Source organism: Tachypleus tridentatus, chromosome 2 (genome assembly GCF_004210375.1).
Source record: "Tachypleus tridentatus isolate NWPU-2018 chromosome 2, ASM421037v1, whole genome shotgun sequence".
NCBI lineage: Eukaryota > Metazoa > Arthropoda > Merostomata > Xiphosura > Limulidae > Tachypleus > Tachypleus tridentatus.
In genome coordinates, this window is record NC_134826.1 from 63955023 (window position 1) to 63972989 (window position 17967).

General features: G+C 33.1%; 2 protein-coding genes across 18 annotated transcripts in view; one reads left to right on the top strand and one right to left on the bottom strand.

Annotated features, from left to right (window-relative positions):
- The window catches only part of LOC143243996 (uncharacterized), a 159506-nt gene that overhangs the window by 98963 nt on the left and 42576 nt on the right, over positions 1–17967 (bottom strand). For 3 of the 6 annotated variants that reach the window (XR_013024845.1, XR_013024839.1, XM_076487916.1), the window contains one exon: positions 9964–10235. The exons of 1 other annotated variant lie outside the window; for it this stretch is intronic. Coding sequence is in view for 1 of the 5 variants with exons in the window: in XM_076487916.1 (XP_076344031.1) it covers positions 10232–10235 (4 nt within the window). In the remaining 4 variants the exon portion in view is untranslated. Of the gene's footprint in view, positions 1–7978; positions 8428–9963; positions 10236–17967 lie in introns of those variants that run through there. 2 more of the 6 variants (XR_013024846.1, XR_013024842.1) reach the window with 2 other exon arrangements.
- The window catches only part of LOC143243997 (1-aminocyclopropane-1-carboxylate oxidase-like), a 41790-nt gene that overhangs the window by 9102 nt on the left and 14721 nt on the right, over positions 1–17967 (top strand). For 3 of the 12 annotated variants that reach the window (XM_076487925.1, XM_076487923.1, XM_076487924.1), the window contains 2 exons: positions 2564–2673; positions 3010–4331. In XM_076487925.1, coding sequence (XP_076344040.1) covers positions 2584–2673; positions 3010–3192 — 273 coding nt within the window. In that variant the 5' untranslated portion in view covers positions 2564–2583 and the 3' untranslated portion in view covers positions 3193–4331. The other 9 variants (XM_076487922.1, XM_076487921.1, XM_076487917.1 and 6 more) reach the window with 8 other exon arrangements.

A 17967-nucleotide genomic window follows, 5' to 3' on the forward strand; every position in this document is an offset into this window, starting at 1 on the left:
TTTTTTTTATATCTGCTGTATTCTGCATCGAGCGAAACGCGTCGCTAGCTATGAATATAATAGACATAGTGTGAGTGAAACATGTGACACTCTACTGAAAAACATTGAGAATTAAATAACCAATGTATTGTTGAAAATAAAGTAACCCTACGCTAAATTACAAAAACTATCAATTTTTTTGTATGACGGAATAAATATTCGCTAATTTGTGGTTTTTTTTCAAGATATCTGATATACATCATAAATCCAGGTTTCTCTCAAGTTGCCAAAAGAGGTGAAACTGAAATATAGCCGAATTTATCCTACCCTAGGCTTGGCCCGGCATGGCCAAGTATGTTAAGGCGTTCGACTCGTAATCCGAGAGTCGCGGTTTCGAATCCCGGTCGCGCCATGCTTGCCCTCCCAGTCGTGAAAGGGTTTTAATGTGACGGTCAATCCCATTATTCGTTGGTAAAGAGTAGCCCAAGAGTTGGCGGTGGGTAGTGATGACTAGTTGCCTTCCCTCTAGTCTTAGACTGCTAAATTAGGGACAGCTAGCACAGATAGCCCTCGAGTAACTTTGTGCGAAATTCAAAAACAAACAAACAAACTGTCTTTGGTGTATAATTAATTGACCTATGGAGTTCTTTGAATCTGATAAATCTTTCTTCAGTGTGGAGAAGATGGACAAAAGTGCCTTCCCCTGAAAATGTTGTAAATTTGTTATATCTTTTATGAGATAACAGAAATATATAAAAACTGTATTTTTAGAACGCACTCTATACAAGATCTGTACAAATATGATCTCAAAACTTAATTCTAACAGTGGCTTACGTAAATACTTGAATTTTTCATAATTTTAGTTACATTTTTCCATACAAAGTATTGTGCACTTGCTGTAGTTTATTAAATCTTCTTTCTACAATTAGCCTTAAAACGATCAAAGAAGGTTATCTGCAAGTATGGAGTAGTTCCTGGTTAATCTAGTGTCATATATCAACTGAACCGCCTAAGAATTTGGCTGTTTTTGTACATTTTATTTCTATGTTGCATATTTTAACGTAGACTTAAAGACGGAATATTACGATTTTTTCAATTTTTTGAGTTTTATTTCTGAGAATCCAAAAATTCCTCACAAATTAATATATGGTATGACCGCCTTCATTTTTCAGAAGATCATTAATCCACTTTGGCATCGAGTCCACGAGTTGACTGCAATCTTTACTAATTTTTGGATCGCTGTACCACACCTCAATTAGCTTATTTTTCGTAGTACAGTCTTTTCCCCGAAGTCTTTCTTTAAAAATCGCCCAAAGATTTTGAAGAGGATTTAAGTCCGGAGAGTTTCCAGGCCAGTCCAGCACCTTTATTCGCGTTGAAGTCATAAAATTCTTCACAAGTTTCGATGTGTGGCACAGAGCCAGATCTTTCTGAAAAATGCCAGATCCATCTGGAAATCTCTTTTTCAATTCTGGAACAACTCTTCTCTGCAAAACTTTGATGTACTGTGGTCCTCGCATCATACCTTCTACGATGTGTAAGTCTCCGACGCCATAGTAGCTGAAAAAGCCCCAAAACATCTATTTCAAGGGATGTTTTACGAAGTGATTGATGTGAGATTCTCGAAGTTTCTCACCTGGAGATCTGCGAACATGCAGACTTCTTTGACCCTGTACGAAGAAATGAGTCTCGTCATTGAATAACACCATTTTTTACTGTTCTTGTGTCCAGTTCTTGTATTTCAGACCCCATTGATTTTTCCTTCATTGAGTTGGTAAGAAGCTGTTTCCTGAAAACTCTCTTTGCCCTTCTAACGCAATTTAGAATGACGTAATATTCCTCAAAATTTCGTCATATATCCCAAAAATGAATCGACCGTACTGCAAAACACAGCTAATGATGCCGTCTGTGTGAAAAAAAATGACTATTAAAGGAAATCAGTGTGTCCAGCGAGCCTAGAATGGCCGCCATGCTGAAAATATTTTAAAATTACCATTTGTTTCAATTAATTTGCACAAGGGTGTAACATTACGTGAGTTAACGTATTGAGTTACTGATCTTTGAGAAACATTCATGTTGATGTCTTTGTTCTATGTACGATTTAAATTATTTTAAAAACGTTCTTCTCAGATATGTATCTGTGGATCCAATTTGTCATCGTACTCTTGGTCAACTTATAAACAAACAGTTATTTTAAGAGGCTTAGTATTCATTATTTTGTTTTGCTGACCCCATCGGGCGGAGCTCTTGTAAGATTATCTATAGGCCTAAAGATGGAGACATAACAAACACTGTAACTTATTATCTTCTGTTATGTTTCTCGTTAGATCAAGGACAGGCATGTTGACTATTAACGCTGGAATTCGGACCTAGAACCCCGGGGTTTGCATTGTGCATTTGTTATTTTTATTTAAAACGAACTGAACTATGTATCTTGCCATGATTCTAGACCTGTGTGTTTATATATATGTTATTCACAGTAATAGTTACTCGTGAGTTAAATATATAGTATTCTAAGAATCGGTTTAACAATACTATTGTGATGTACTTACTCTGGACGTTTGACAATGTTACTATCTTATAGCTGAAGACTAAGTCAGGAGAATGGATCCAGGCCACTCCAGTAAATGGTACTGTTCTGGATCTTGTTGCAGACTGCTGTCCGTCTGGAGTAATCGATTATATCGAGCAACAGTGAGTAGATAATGTGTATAGTTTATGTTCGGTAAGTATTTGTAAAATATCAAACCCCCAAAATAAACAACGTCTGAATGAGACACAAATAACATGTGTTTCCTTCCCCACGTGACCTTCAAATGTCTTTTGTAAATTCTTTTACTATTCTTATATTGTTATGATTGTTTATAATAAAAGGGAAACCAATTGGTTGATATACTAACAATAGAGTTTTCACTTAACGCTTTTTACAATACATTGAAAGAAAACTAGCACATTGTTTCTATGTGACGTCGTTTAAGTAACAAACTAGAAGTAAAATAGTCAGTCAGTACCACATGTTCCATATTACAGTTTCATCGACTCCTTGTTCCGAATGATGAAGCTCAAAGACGACGTGGAAGAAGTTCCTTCGTTTATTTTGCTGTTCCCGACGATGACGTCACAGTGGAGCCACTCCATAGCACGAGCCCAACGACTCCAATAAAAACTTCGGATTATATTCATGAAAGATTTTATGGTATAATGAAGTATTAAGCTATTTACTTAAAAGTATAGGAAATAAGGCTATAATCAGACAGCTTGGCTTATAAAAGGCAAACAAGTAAAACTAGAATACAAACTTTCTTATAGAAAGGGAATGCGTCTTATTGAAAGATTTTATGGTATAATGAAGTATTAAGCTATTTACTAAAAGTATAGGAAATAAGGCTATAATCAGACAGCTTGGCTTATAAAAGGCAAACAAGTAAAACTAGAATACAAACTTTCTTATAGAAAGGGAATGGGTCTTATTGAAAGATGTATCTGACGATTTATGGTCCACATAACAGTACGGATACACAGTCTATCAGAGTCAACCTCTATTTGCAAGCCTCGTTTGTGTAAAAATAAGAAAAAATGATAACTTTAAGAGGGGATGTGGGTGCTTAAACCCAAATCTAAAGCTATCTTTCACCGCATGCAGATAAGTTGTCGAAGGTTGGTTGTTGTCAGTGAAACAAAATTAAGAAACTAATATTCAAACAGTTTAGTATAACAGAACCAATGAAGATACAAACTTGTATATTATTTGTAAATGGCTATAGTACGTGATTATGCAATACTGTTTATCTTCAGCACGTTTGAATGAGATTTTTGCTACTTTTGTTTTACTAATTTGGGAAAAGTAACTTCATTTTCAGGTGTAATTACCAGCAATAATTAATTTCTGCATATTTAATTACTAGAACTACTAATTAGATGTACATCCCCAGCGTTCCTAAAAGGATCCAAGAGTTGGCGATGGGTGGTGGTGACTACCTGCCTTCCTTGTAGTTTTACACTGCCAAATTAGATATGCATAGCGCAGATAGCCCTCGTGAAGCTTTGCGCGAAGTTCGAAAGGAAACTAAACTTTAAAGTGTTGTGTTTGAAAGGAAATAACACCAAAGTTAAGATTACCAATATTTTAATTTTTTTGCTTTTGAAGTTCATAGCTCATGCTGTGTTGTAAGCGTACAGAGAGCATGATTCTGCTCGTTTTGCGTATGCTCGTTAGACATGTTATCTAGTCTAATTAGCTGTATTAAAATAGCATCACAAATAATAAATATGCTATTGGTTTTACCCACACACTCCTTTATATATCAGTATAAAAGTTGTGTAATATTTTTAAATAAATATGTAGCCATCTTGGTTAGACTACATGTTCAACCATAACTATACAGAACATACAAAACTTATTTTATCCAACTAACCTTAAGTCAGCACTAGATTAAACTCTCAAAGTATCTTTAATTCATTTATTAGCAATTATATTCTTATTTTGTTTGTTATTTATGCAATTATTTGTAAATTACATCAATGAAAAAATCATTTATTGAATTTCATTACTTTTATTTTATTTAGTGAAATAACTACACATCTAAAATAAAAATATCCGGTGATTCAGCAGCAAGTGTAAGAGATTTAACATTCATAGTTCAGTTCCTGAAGTCGTCACAATACCGACAGTCCTAAGTGTAGGTTTGAAATGAGAAAACAGACAAAAAGAAGTATGCAGTAGATAATTGGAACATTCAAGTTAAACACACTGAAGCAACAAATACGTTATGATACATGAGTTTCTAATTCAAATTTTGTGCACAAGAACATCACAATATATACTAGTTGAGGAGTAGAAATTGTAGTTTTAATATATTAAGAAAAAATAATTGTGAAGTTGTTGTTTCGTATATATTTGACATCATGCTATATTTCGTGAAGTAGGTAACACAAAAACAAAGAGGGAAAGGGAATATATATATATATATATATATATATATCCATGTTGCACATTTGTATATCCCAGACATGAAATATAAGGGTGTGATCTTCTTGAGAGTAATAAATACATATAAGCATTCAAAGCGTCATCATGATCGAAATATTGTATCTAATTCTTTACATTTTCAGTTCGGTAGTTTGGTAGCTTTTACACTGCTCTTTGGTCAGACATGGTCAGTTGGGTTAAGGCGTTTAATCTCAGGGTTGCGAGTTCGAATCCCTGTTGCACCAAACATGCTCACCCTTTCAGCCGTGGGGGCGTTATAATGTAACGGTCAATCTCACTATTCGTTGGTAAAAGAGTAGCCCAAGAGTTGGCGGTGGGTGGTGATGACTAGCTGCCTTGTCTCTAGTCTTACACTACTAAATAAGGGACGGCTAGCGCAGATAGCCTTCGTGAGGCTTTGCGCGAAATTCAAAAACAAACAGACACTGCTCTATAATAAACCTAATTTAAAACGATACCTCAACCAGATAATTTTGTACCAAAACATGTTATAAAAGTTAATATAAATCATGTTAAATATTAAATATAGTCTATAAACAATAAAAACTTGTAAAAAATAGAATATAGATGTGTCTAAATAATCACGTATATCAAGTTTGCTTCTTTATAACTATGGATTTTTTTTACCTTTTATCTTTTACCTGCTTTATTTAAATGTTTCCATAAAATTTAAACACAATCTAAATTCGTGCTTGGGATAAACCTGATGTGCATATGAAATATTGATGTAACAGATGTTCGTATCAACCAAATACAATGGCTTCTGTTTATTTTGTAAATCAAACTAAAAACGTTTACAAATTCTCAGATGAAGAAGTCTTATTTGCACTGTTATTCTCGTCACAGCAATACAAAAAAATCGATTTTTGGTTGACCAATTATGGCAGTGCCAGTGTACAGTTTGACCTACCTACTGAAGTTCACATATAGCAATAGAGTATTTTCTGATGTGGATTTAAGTATTGGCAACTCCGCCGTCCTAACGCTCTAAGAAACTTAAGACAGTAAAAACTGGCAGAAACGTGTTTGTTAATAATGAAAAACATTCCCATTATTGATGTTCGAGAAATCGGTAAGTGAAACATTTATTTGTAAATATCCTGTAATAGTTACGAATGTGTCATGTTATTTTCACCATAAATCATATTATTAGGTACTGGTCCGGGAGAGGCTTTTGTAAGAAGTGTGTATAATACTATTTCAACTATTCATTCTCTCTTATCTGCTATTGGTAAGTTTTGACGACGTCCTTTGTCGGGATACAACAAACAAAGCCTTAGTCGAAAAAAAACACACGATAACGTTTAATATTTTATTAAAATTTAATTGAAACACAGTGTATTGTGTGGTCCTTGAAGTGAACGATTTTTTATCATTTTAATTTAGCAAATCAATGTTTACACTTTCAGGTGTTCAGGTACAAGGAGAACCAAGTAATGATGCATTTCAAGGAACTGCATCAGAAGTTCATCGCGCTTTGTTTGAATATGTTTTTTTATATATTAAAAACCACGGGATTCCCGAAAATCTGGTACGTTGTAAAATAGTATTTTTCTCACCCTACAACGCTCTTAACACATGCGAATAAATTTAAAGACAGGCCATAAAGAGAAAGTGTTTATTATTATTATTAGCTTTATGTACAATAAGATTTGATGTTGTTTTTTACATGAGAAATTTCATTTTTTTATTCAAAATAATGTAACGCAATGGATTATTAAACACTGACGTATACCTACTAACAACCGATGAACTCCAACTGGAAGATTGACCATGTTATTGTAATGAAATTGTTACACTGGGTAAACGACATATCAACATATATATGATTACTATATTTAAAATAAAAACATTTTTAACAATCTTGGCAACTTAAAGGATAATTGATAAGGTAATTTAGCTTACGGCAAATGTTCTGTTGGCCATAATTATATACAAGACGCACTGAATTCTTAATTACCAAATGGGTTGTTTGTTCGTGAATACAGTGGTTAGAAAAATAATATTACGTTGCAGGAAATCGCAAAGGCGGAACCGAATTATTTATGAGCTAATTACTAAGAATTTAAAGTGGTAGAGCATCAAAACAGTGTGATTTTTGAAATATTCAATCAATTTTGCTTTTGAATTTGGATAATTAAAATAAAAAATAAGCGTAGACAAAAATATCATGAATCGTCTGTGATAATCAACCTGTAATATTACAGGAATCTCATAAAATAGGTCGTGATGTTAATTGGTCAATATTGTCCCATCTGATGAATCAAAATATTGAATTGGAACCTCAATGCTATCTTAACTCTGGGTGAAATTTCGTTCCTTTTAATAAAAGACTACGAAGTGATGACATTATACTTGAAACGGTGAGGTTCTTCATCGCACCATCAAGTAAAGCACTATGTTACCAGGTAGCAGATTATGTGTGAAATAAAAAATTTACTTAAAAACAAAAGCGATAATAATAATATCAAATAAAAAATTACGCGCAATGACGTTATATTATTCACCGACTTGAATCAATTTAATATATAACGAGTTGAAATCGGTTAAAAAACCATGCCTTTCCATCAAGTTAGTTTCTAACATCCTCTATTCCTCAATTATATAATGAGGTATGGATAAGATAAGCTTCTTACAATAAGAGTAAATATTTTTTTCCTGGAACTTAATGTTAGTAGCATAAGAAACAATTTCTCATGTCTTATTGGGTCAAACAACTGTATTTGTATTATCAAGCAACGGATTACAAGGTTTTCTTTATCAATATACTCAGGAGATTGTACAAGATTTTCCAAAATTAATGAACTTAATATAAATAAATGGAGAACTTCGAGTTAAACATTACCCCATAATTTCAGCTAGTTTCTATCGTTTTGATGTCTGATTAGCTCTTTGTGAATCCTTTGATTTGTTTTGGACTATAATAAACGTCCTTGAGCCATTATCTCTTTGGTATATTAATAGCTGTTCATTTATAGTTGTTTTTGCTGCAGCTGTCACAGTTTCTCCATTTATAACAATTTCCTCTTTTTAGTATCATATAGAAATATTGTTTATTACATACAAATTTTATTTTACATTTACTGTAACACGTGCTCTTAATAAACGACTGTTTTTCTGGGTTACGAGTTGTCCGCTTCATTCTTTCAATTCTTCTAGACTGTCACTGTGAGAAGTTCATGTTTCAACACTACAGAAATTGAGAATTCCACAAATGCTAGATGATGCATTTAGTAGTTTATCTGTAATTGTAATGGATTCATAATCCATTGCCAAAGAATACACCGTTTCACATGGGTTATATAATTGGGCATGTCTTTCCAAATCTTCTACAAGTGTGATTAAGGTATCTTCCTTCCCTATATCCTTTTATGAAACTTTATTGTAGATATTTCCTTATAGTGTGCCACTCTAGTCCTGTTGGATAAGGCATGCTTGATAGTCGTTGTGGCTCTCATCTGGAATGATACGTATGTTTTTAAAGTCGTTGCTTTTAAAATGGTACCAATAAATACGAATAACCTTTCTTTAACTATTCCTTCTCTTTACTTTGTATATTATTTATAACAGAGTCTGACAGTACACAGCACTTTTCCATCAGACAGTATTGTTGGATTGTCCATTTGAATTCTGGAACTAGAGTTAGGAGTTACACGACTGGAGTAATCCATAAAGATTATGTTATTGATCACACAACATATTCCACATTTTATAATAAATGTTGTTGTTTTTCTTATTATATATCATAATTTAGGAACAGAGGTGGAAAAAGGTAGTACTGGATTTGCCTTTCAATATATCAATTCTATAACCAAATATTTTATCGTTTTACTAGTATATGTGTGTTTTCTATTTCATTGACCTTGCTGTACTTCATGTATACTTTTCTAACCTTTGATTTTGACTTCATTGATGTCGTTTTGCATATCTTCATTCGCGCTGTTGTAAGCACATTGAACATTTCCAATAATTCCATCCATCTTGTTTTCAGACAGATTTATTTTATTTTTTTTCTTTTAATAATATATATTCCTTTATTTTTACCTTTTCTTAAATTACTGTCTCCTTTCTCTTTGTCTTATTTTAATTTTCTCTCTCAATCCAATCCAAGTGACTCAGGAGTACACAGTTGTTGTCCTAACTTCACAAGTAGTTTTCATTTTAAATAAAATTGTATTCGCTGTTGATAATACGACTAACTGCAACTAATTTTACTTTTACAATCCCACAGCTAACATATCGAGTATCTGAATATACGATAACTAATACTGATCTAAATATTTCACTGACTTCTCAATCACTGAACTAACTTCGAAAGAAATACTTTACTAAATGACCAGCACTCTGTACAGCTGTTTACTCGTATCTATAACTGTAATTTTATTCCTCCATATTTTACAAACTTTCTTGATCATTAACATTCATAAACATTCTTGGCATTCCTGGATGATTTTTTTTAAATCTTTCTACATATAATGTCATACTAACACCTCCCTCTTGCAAACAGATTGTTTTTTGAATGTTGGGTCAAAGATACTCCAGAAATATCTGCGTTGTCCCTAATTTTGAAGTGATAGACACGAGATAAGTCAAGACGACCTACCAACAAATTTTGAGTTTCTCTTTAACTAGGGAATCACCATTGACTGTCACTTAATAACGACCTCACAACTGAAAGAGCAAGCATGTTAAATGAGGGAAATCGAACTCTCAATCTTCAGATTGCGAGTCTAGTGCCTTAACAACCAGGGAATGTTATGCTTCTACTAAAGAAGAAAATTAAAACGTTGAAAATATAACCCACAACAATGTCAGTCATACAGCTCACAACACTAAGTACAGATATAAATGCGACATGAAAGTTTTCCATTTGAACCTCCAAATGTCAGAAATTTAAGGACACCTCAACATGAAAACCTGATTAAATATAAAAAGATTTATTTCAGACGCGAGCACTCTATGTACGTACCATAGTTACCGTACATTTTGGCCACTCTACAATTATTGATTGCACATAGTACAAATACAATAGCTATCGTACATCTACAAATATTAAATGACTAAAGGCTACCAGATGAGGCAACTGGAACGTAGTAAAAAAGAAAAGAAAAACATCCCGTTTCTCTCCAGACTAGTGTACTGTAGTCCTATCCTTCTCTTCTTGCCCCACAGCGGCATGTCTGCGAATCTGCATCGCTAGAAACTGAGATTCGACATCCGATGGTGGCCAGAGTACAGATATCCCCTTATGTAGCTTTGTGCTTAACTACAAACAAACAAAAAATATTCTATCCTTAAGATGAACATAATTTACTTCATTGTAACTAATACAAATGGCTTAGATATGAAGCATGTTAAATCTAACAACAAAAGAAAAGATTAAAACTATAGCAATGACAGAATGTTAAGCACAAACTGAGAGAGAACGGAATTTTGATATGTTTTTTTTTATATTTTAAGGCAGTAATATATTACAGCTTCTTGGCATTTTTATTCTATTCTACAGTATGATTACGATATCAAATGAAAACTATTTATCTTCAAAATATCATTATTCTTTACTTTTATCAATGTAATAAGTATAAATGAGCATCAGAAACATTTTCATTTTAAGTGAATGCATTTTGATTAATCATATTTTCCATAAGATATTATTAATAGAATTTCTTTAGTTCATAGCACAGCATTCTTAATTCATTCTTTCAGGGCTTTATCAATAATTGTGTGCAATAGTATTTCAACATAACTGTGTCTGCAATAATCTGTTTTTAACAAAATACTTTATTGACCATGGACATGAAAGACAAAGTTTGGTTGAAATACCATATACTCTTCTTTTTATTGGAAAAGACTAGATAAAGAAGATAGAATTAAATAGAATAATATAGAGTTAAAATGTCAGAAAACTATATAATATCCAATTATAACTAATTATAATTATGCTTTGTCACCTTAGATATTCACACCGTAACAATTGTGAGAAAATTTTGTTTGATAAATATTGTTTCGAGGTGTCTGGGTTATGGTTATGCAAGTAATTTCTAATCAGTGTTTTCATGTTCTAATCTAACAGTTTCTGCTGCACCGAACAACCACACTACAATAGAAGATGAAATAAATGGTTATTTTAATGTTGTATTTTAATATTTACGATAAATTTAGATAACTTTAACTGGCATTTTAGGTGTTTAGTTAGATGTATCTGTCACGACTGACACGAATGTAAAGTGGATACTCAACTGGCTCAATGCATTGTTTCGATTTGTATAGATTTAATAATATTTTTATGTTTGTATGTGAGAAAGTTAAAAATTGTCCATTTTTGGGATTCGATGTTTAGCTAAACATTATAGGCAAACATAGATTATCTTTCCGTCTCTAACTTTTTATGTAAACACAGATCATCTGTACATCACTAACTTTATAGGTAAATATAGATAATCTGTCCCTCACTAAATATTTTACGATTTGTTTTCAGAGGCTTCACTAATAATGGCTGTGGAATGTTGGAATATGAACATAACACGTCTGACACCGAAAACTAAATGATCTCTAAAAAAGTTGGAGTGCCTCTTCCTTCCACCCTTTAGTGGTTCACAGAATATCCGAAGTATTACAACGCTAAAAAAGAGCTTCGATACCCGTAGTATGGTCAATACAGCAGAGATAGCCAATTGTGTAGCTTTGCTCTTAATAACCAACAGTTTTGGTACATAGATCTTGCAATGCAAAGACATAAAGTTTCAAGTTATTTCTTATGTTTAATTTTAAATTATTCCCTCCATCCGAATTCATAGATTATAACTTGCTTTTCTCAGACTATAACAATTTCTTTAAACAATAATATCCACACAGAAATCTGGTTTAAATAATATTATCATATTTTGTTGAATGTTTCCAGGTTGTTAGCTTTTAAAATCCAACTTTCTCGCAAATATTACACTTCCTCTTAAACCAGCAATCCAAATATAATTCATTTTTAGGCCTGTAGGTGTATTTATTTCCATTTCTCAAGGTAGTTTTCAGCTTAATTCAAAGTAACTCGACAGTTTTCCTGGTGTATTATTCAAAATGTAGAAAACTGTAAAAGATAAAGGTAATTTTTCTACGCCTTAGTCTCCGCCCAGATGTAAAGTATGAAATAAAATATTCTTTCGCCGTGACAAATGAAAATTCTTGTTTTCCATCTGAAGAACACGCACCGGAATTGAGACAAGGATGTCTTGAATGTATTTCATTCAATCTGACTTTAGGTGAACGTTTCTTGAAAGTTCTGGCAATAGCATTAGGTGAGTTAACTAATTCAGTGCCTGATCTTCGAGAAACCTCCATTAAGTTTGTCGATGTCTTTGTTTTATGTACATTTTAAATAATTTTAAAAACGTTCTTCTCAGATTTGGATCTGTGGATCCAATTTGTCATCGTACTCTTTTATAAAAACTTGCCCACCTTCTAGTTTCCTTTTTTTGTCTTCAGTAATTATAATTAGGTGCAACAAAATATTTTAGAAGATTGGAAAAAAGAATTGAGTACATTTTATTAGTTCCTTATATGGTCATTTCTTACACATTAAATATAGGTGTAGATGAAGATTCCTTCCTGAAACGTCACAAACACCGACGACATACAAAAATTGGATCCTTCCGAATGTTGTACTGTCCTCCTTTGAGAGATGTGAAAAATCCTCATGTTGCTCGTTTTGATGAACATACAGATTTTGGAACCATAAGATTCTTGTTCCAAGAAGATTGTGGTGGAATGGAGGTGAGGATAATGAGAAAAAAAAAATTACATGTGTATTATAATTATATACGAGCTGTTTGTTTTATGTTGAAGTTGATTAAATTATATAGAAACTCAACTACTTTACTTAATATTACATTATTAGTTCACAAGACAGGTCAGCTGTGTAACAAACGGTCCAAACTTTTCAAATATTCAGTCCGTTAATTAAAACACGACAAACCATGGAAATAAACATTTCTCAGGATGAGTTGGTCAACTTTTTCCAAATAGTTACCTTAAGAAGCTCAGTGTTCATTATTTTGTTTTGCTGACCCCATCGGGCGGAGCTCTTGTAAGATTATCTATAGGCCTAAAGATGGAGACATAACAAACACTGTAACTTATTATCTTCTGTTGTGTCTCTCGTTAGATCAACGACAGGTATGTAGACTATTAACGCTGGAATTCGGACCTAGAACCCCGGTGTATCATTGCGCATTTGGCATTTTTTATTTAAAACGAACGAAACCATATTTCTTGCCGCGATTCTAGACCTGTGTGTTTATATATATGTTATTCACAGTAATAGTTACTCGTGTGTTGAATATTTAAGTATTCTAAGAATCGGTTTAACGGTACTATTGTGACATACTTATTCTGGACGTTCAACAATGTTACCATCTTATAGCTGAACACTAAGTCAGGAGAATGGATCCAGGCTACTCCAATAAAGTCTGGTTCATGTTGCAGACTTGCTGTCCGTCTGGATCAATCAACTATATCCAGCAACAGTGAGTAGATAATGTTTATAGTTTATGTTCGGTAAGTCTTTGTAAAATATCAAACACTAAAAATAAAGAACGTCTGAATAAGACACAAATAACATGTGTCTCCTTCCCCATGTGACGTTCAAATGTCTTTTGTAAATTCTTTTACTATACTTATATTGTTAGGATTTTTGACAATTAAATGGAAACCATTTGGTTGACATACTAACAATACAGTTGTCATTTAACGTTTTTTTTCTATACATTGGAATAAAACTAGCATATTAAGAGCTGAGTTGCGAAAGCTCTAGTTATCTTTCGATATTATATAAGCACATTACATTTTTGAAAAGGGGGACTTAGCTTGTGTTTAAAGCACATAACTCCCAAGCTATGAGTCATGTGTTCGAATCTTTGTCGCTGATGATGCATTATATCATTATGTGTGTGTGTGTGTGTGTGTGTGTGTGTGTATGTATTTTCTTATTGCAAAGCCACATCGGACTATTTGCTGAGTCCACCGAGGGGAATAGAAAACCAGCGTTATATTATTATGGTAAGTTACACTGTTTGTTGGTAAAAGAGTAGTCGAGGTGGCTGTGGGAGGTCTGGGTTTTTGTTGTAGCCTTGGAGAGACCAAATAAATAAAGTTAACTGGAGAAAAGACAAAAAAAATAATCTGCCCGAAAATCACCCGTGATTCCATAGGGGTTAAAAAATTGTAAAACCAAAAACGGTCATTTCAAGTATTTACTTGTGACATGAGTATGTGGTATATTATAGCTTCGCGTCCGCTCCACATCCTTGTCAGTAACAAACTATACATGCAGTTTATTTGAATATTAGCGAAAAAAATTGTTTGCGTGGTATGTTCGTAACAAATACACTGACCATTTACAGTTACCGATGAAATGCCATTTAGGTACTTCTAATTAGTATTTCTTATTTTCATATTTCAGTTAAACAATCAACTTCCGATGTTTCTACCAAGTATAATATCGTAATTTCTCAACTGATAAAACGATTCCAGTGTCAACTCATATAACCTGCACTATTAGTTACATAATCAAGTAGGCAATCCGTCCATTGATGAAAATACCAAAACCTTATAAACTCGTAGGTTTAAATTGTACACTGCTGTAAATTGTTGTGGATTTTAGTTGAACAAATGTACACTGCTGTATATTGTTGCGGTCTTTAGTTGAACAAATGTACACTGCTGTATATTGTTGCGGTCTTTAGTTGAACACTTGTACATCGTTGGGAATTGTTGTGTTCTTTACTTGAACACTAGTACACTGATGAATATAGTTGTGATTTCCACTTGAACTCTTGTATGCTGCTAAAAATTATTGTGGTCTTTACTTGAAAATTGGTACACTGCTGTAATTTGTTGTGGAGTTGAATTGAACAGTTATACACTGCTGTAAATTGTTGTGGTGTTTACTTGAAGGCTAGTATGCTAGCGTAAATTCTTGTGGACTTTACTTGAACACTAGTATGCAGGTGAAAGTTATTGGGGACTTGTCTTGAGCACTAGTATGCTACTGTGAATTGTTGAATACTTCACTTGAACACTTGTATGCCTTTGTAATTTGTTGTGTTCTTTATTTAAAAAGATTGTACTTTGCTGTAAATTGCTGTGGACTTTACTCTAAAACTAGTACACTGATGTACATTATTGTGGACTTTACTGAAACACATGTACACTTATTTAAAAACTTTTACACTGCTGTAAATTGTTGTTGTCTTTACTTGAAAACCTGCATGCTTCTCAAAATTGTTGTTGACTTTACTTGAATACTTGATCTCTGCTGTAAATTGTTGTCTTCATCTTGAACACTAGTATGTTGCTGTAAATTGTTGTGGTCTTGAACACTTGTACACTTCTGTACATTTTTTTTGTACTGGAACCATAGTACACTGCTGTAAATTGATGTGTCTTTACTTGAGCACTAGTATGCTTCTATAAATTGATGTGTCTTTACTTGAACACTAGTATGCTTCTATAAATTGTTGTGAACTCTACTTGAATACTAGTATGCTTCTATAAATTGTTGTGAACTCTACTTGAACACTAGTATGCTTCTATAAATTGTTGTGAACTCTACTTGAACTCTTATATGCTGCTGTAAGTTGTTTGGTCATTACTTTAATATTAGTGCACTGCTATAAATTGTTCTGTCTTTACTTGAACACTTGTATACTGCTGTATATTATTGTGGTCTTTACTTGAAGACTATTAATGTGCTGGAATTGTGGTGGACTTTATTTTAACACTAGTATGCTGCTGTAACTTTTGTTGACTTTATTGGAACACTTGTACTCTGCTGTAAATTTTTGTGGAATTTATTCTAATACTAGTATGCTACTGTGAATTGTTGTGGTCTTGAATACTTGTACACTGCTCTAAATGTTTGTGCACTTTACTTCAACTTACGTATACTGATTTATGGTGTTTTGGACTTTATTTGAACACTAGGATACTGCTTTAAATTGTTGTCTTTACTTAAGCAAAGGTATGCTGCACTAAATTGCTGTAGAGTTTACTTGAACACTTATATGCTGCTGTAAATTATTATGGACTTCAACATTTATATACTTCTGTACATTTTTGTATACTTCACTTAAAAAGTTGTACTCTGCTGGAAATTGTTTTGGACATTACTTGAACACTTGTACACTGTTGTATATTGTTGTGGTGTTTACTTACACAGCTGAATATTGATGTAGTCTTTACTTACATATTAGTAATGTTCCATAAATTCTGGAGGACTTTGTTTCAACTCTAGTATGCTGTTATAACTATTGTGGACTTCACTTGAATACTTGTATGCTGCTCTAAATTTTTGTCCACTCTACTTGAACTTCTCTACAATGCTTTAAGGTGTTGTGGACTTTACTTAATCTTTAGTACACTGTTGTAAATTGTTGTGCCTTCACTTGAACACTTGTATGTTGCTCTAACTTGTTGTGGACGTTACTTGAACACTTATATGCTTTGTATATTGTGTGGTCTTTAACACTAGTACATTGCTGTAAATTGTTGTCTTTAGTTCAAGATTAGAATGCTTTTGGAAATTGTTGTTGTCTTATCTTGAACACTAGTATGTTGCTTTAAATTGTTGTGGACTTTACTTGAACACTTACATGCTGCTCCAAAATTGTTGTTCGCTCCTCTACTAGTGCTTTCTCTATCCATACCAGCGGTTTTTAAATATATAATTTTCTCTACAAGTGGGTTTTCTTGTCATCACGGTAGTTAGTCCTATCTTATTTATCACGTACGTGGGTAACATGCCACTATTGGAACTAAACTTAGGTTTTGCGTCACAATATGCAGACGATGTAGCGGTTTGGACAAGCGCCCCACTCCTTCATTAGAAGCAACAAACTTTCATCCAGTCTTAAACAACATAGAAGAATACTGTCAAAAACATAGAATAAAAGTAAACATACCGAAAAACCAAGTAATACTATTCACAAGATTAAGTAAACTAAAAAGAGATCCACCTAAGTTATACATGAACGGATCACTTTTACAGACTGCTATCTCGACAAAATTTTTAGGCTTAGCCTACGATACCAGATAACAGTACGCTAGTGACTACAATCTGGAAATGAGCAAATTATGCAAGAAGCCTATCGGGTAAAAATCAATGCACTTCTCCAGATAATATAATAAAAATCTACAAAACAAACATTAGACTCATTATAGAATACGCATGTCCAGCCTGGTTAAAAATAACACAAAAACTACACAAACTGCAGAAAATACAAAATTCTGTCATAATCACATCATATAAAGTACCGCGCAGCACTTCATCAGCATTCATCCATAAATAAATAAGCAAATTTAGAAACATTATCCGATAGACTCTTGCATAATACACTAAAATTTTGCTAAAAATGGGCATAAAATGATTTACCGTGTGACCTCGGTAAAGATAGTCCAAAATACCTCTTTCATAGGGCTGGCATGGCCAGGTGGTTAAGGCCCTCGAGTCGTAATCTGAGGATCGTGCGTTTGATTCCTTGTAGTTTTATTTAACGTGTTTGTCGTGAAGTGTCCTTGTAAACAAATAAAAACTAGATTAAGTGTGCCTGTTCTTGAATCCAGTAAAAAATTACCGAGTTCCTTTGAGCTGACACTCGATAGCTGAAGTAATATATAAACAACGAAACTGTTTCAAATCTTTGAAACACGGAATTTTCTACGACAGGACCAAATAACGAAGATAACGGGTCACAAAAAGTCAAGAAAACATCCACGTGTTTCTTGAAAGCGATAATAATAAATTATGTTTTAATGGTCTTGATTTTTAGGAAATTCTTTGTTAAAAATTTCATTTCTCTTACAAATTTAATAGTTCCCAAGACAACATTTAGAGAGACATCCTCCACCCAAAGAGTTCAAAATAATAATAATAATTAATTAAAAAAAACACAACAACTTATTCCTAATAACAATTCACGAAAGTGGACGAAGAGGAACCACAACGTTTC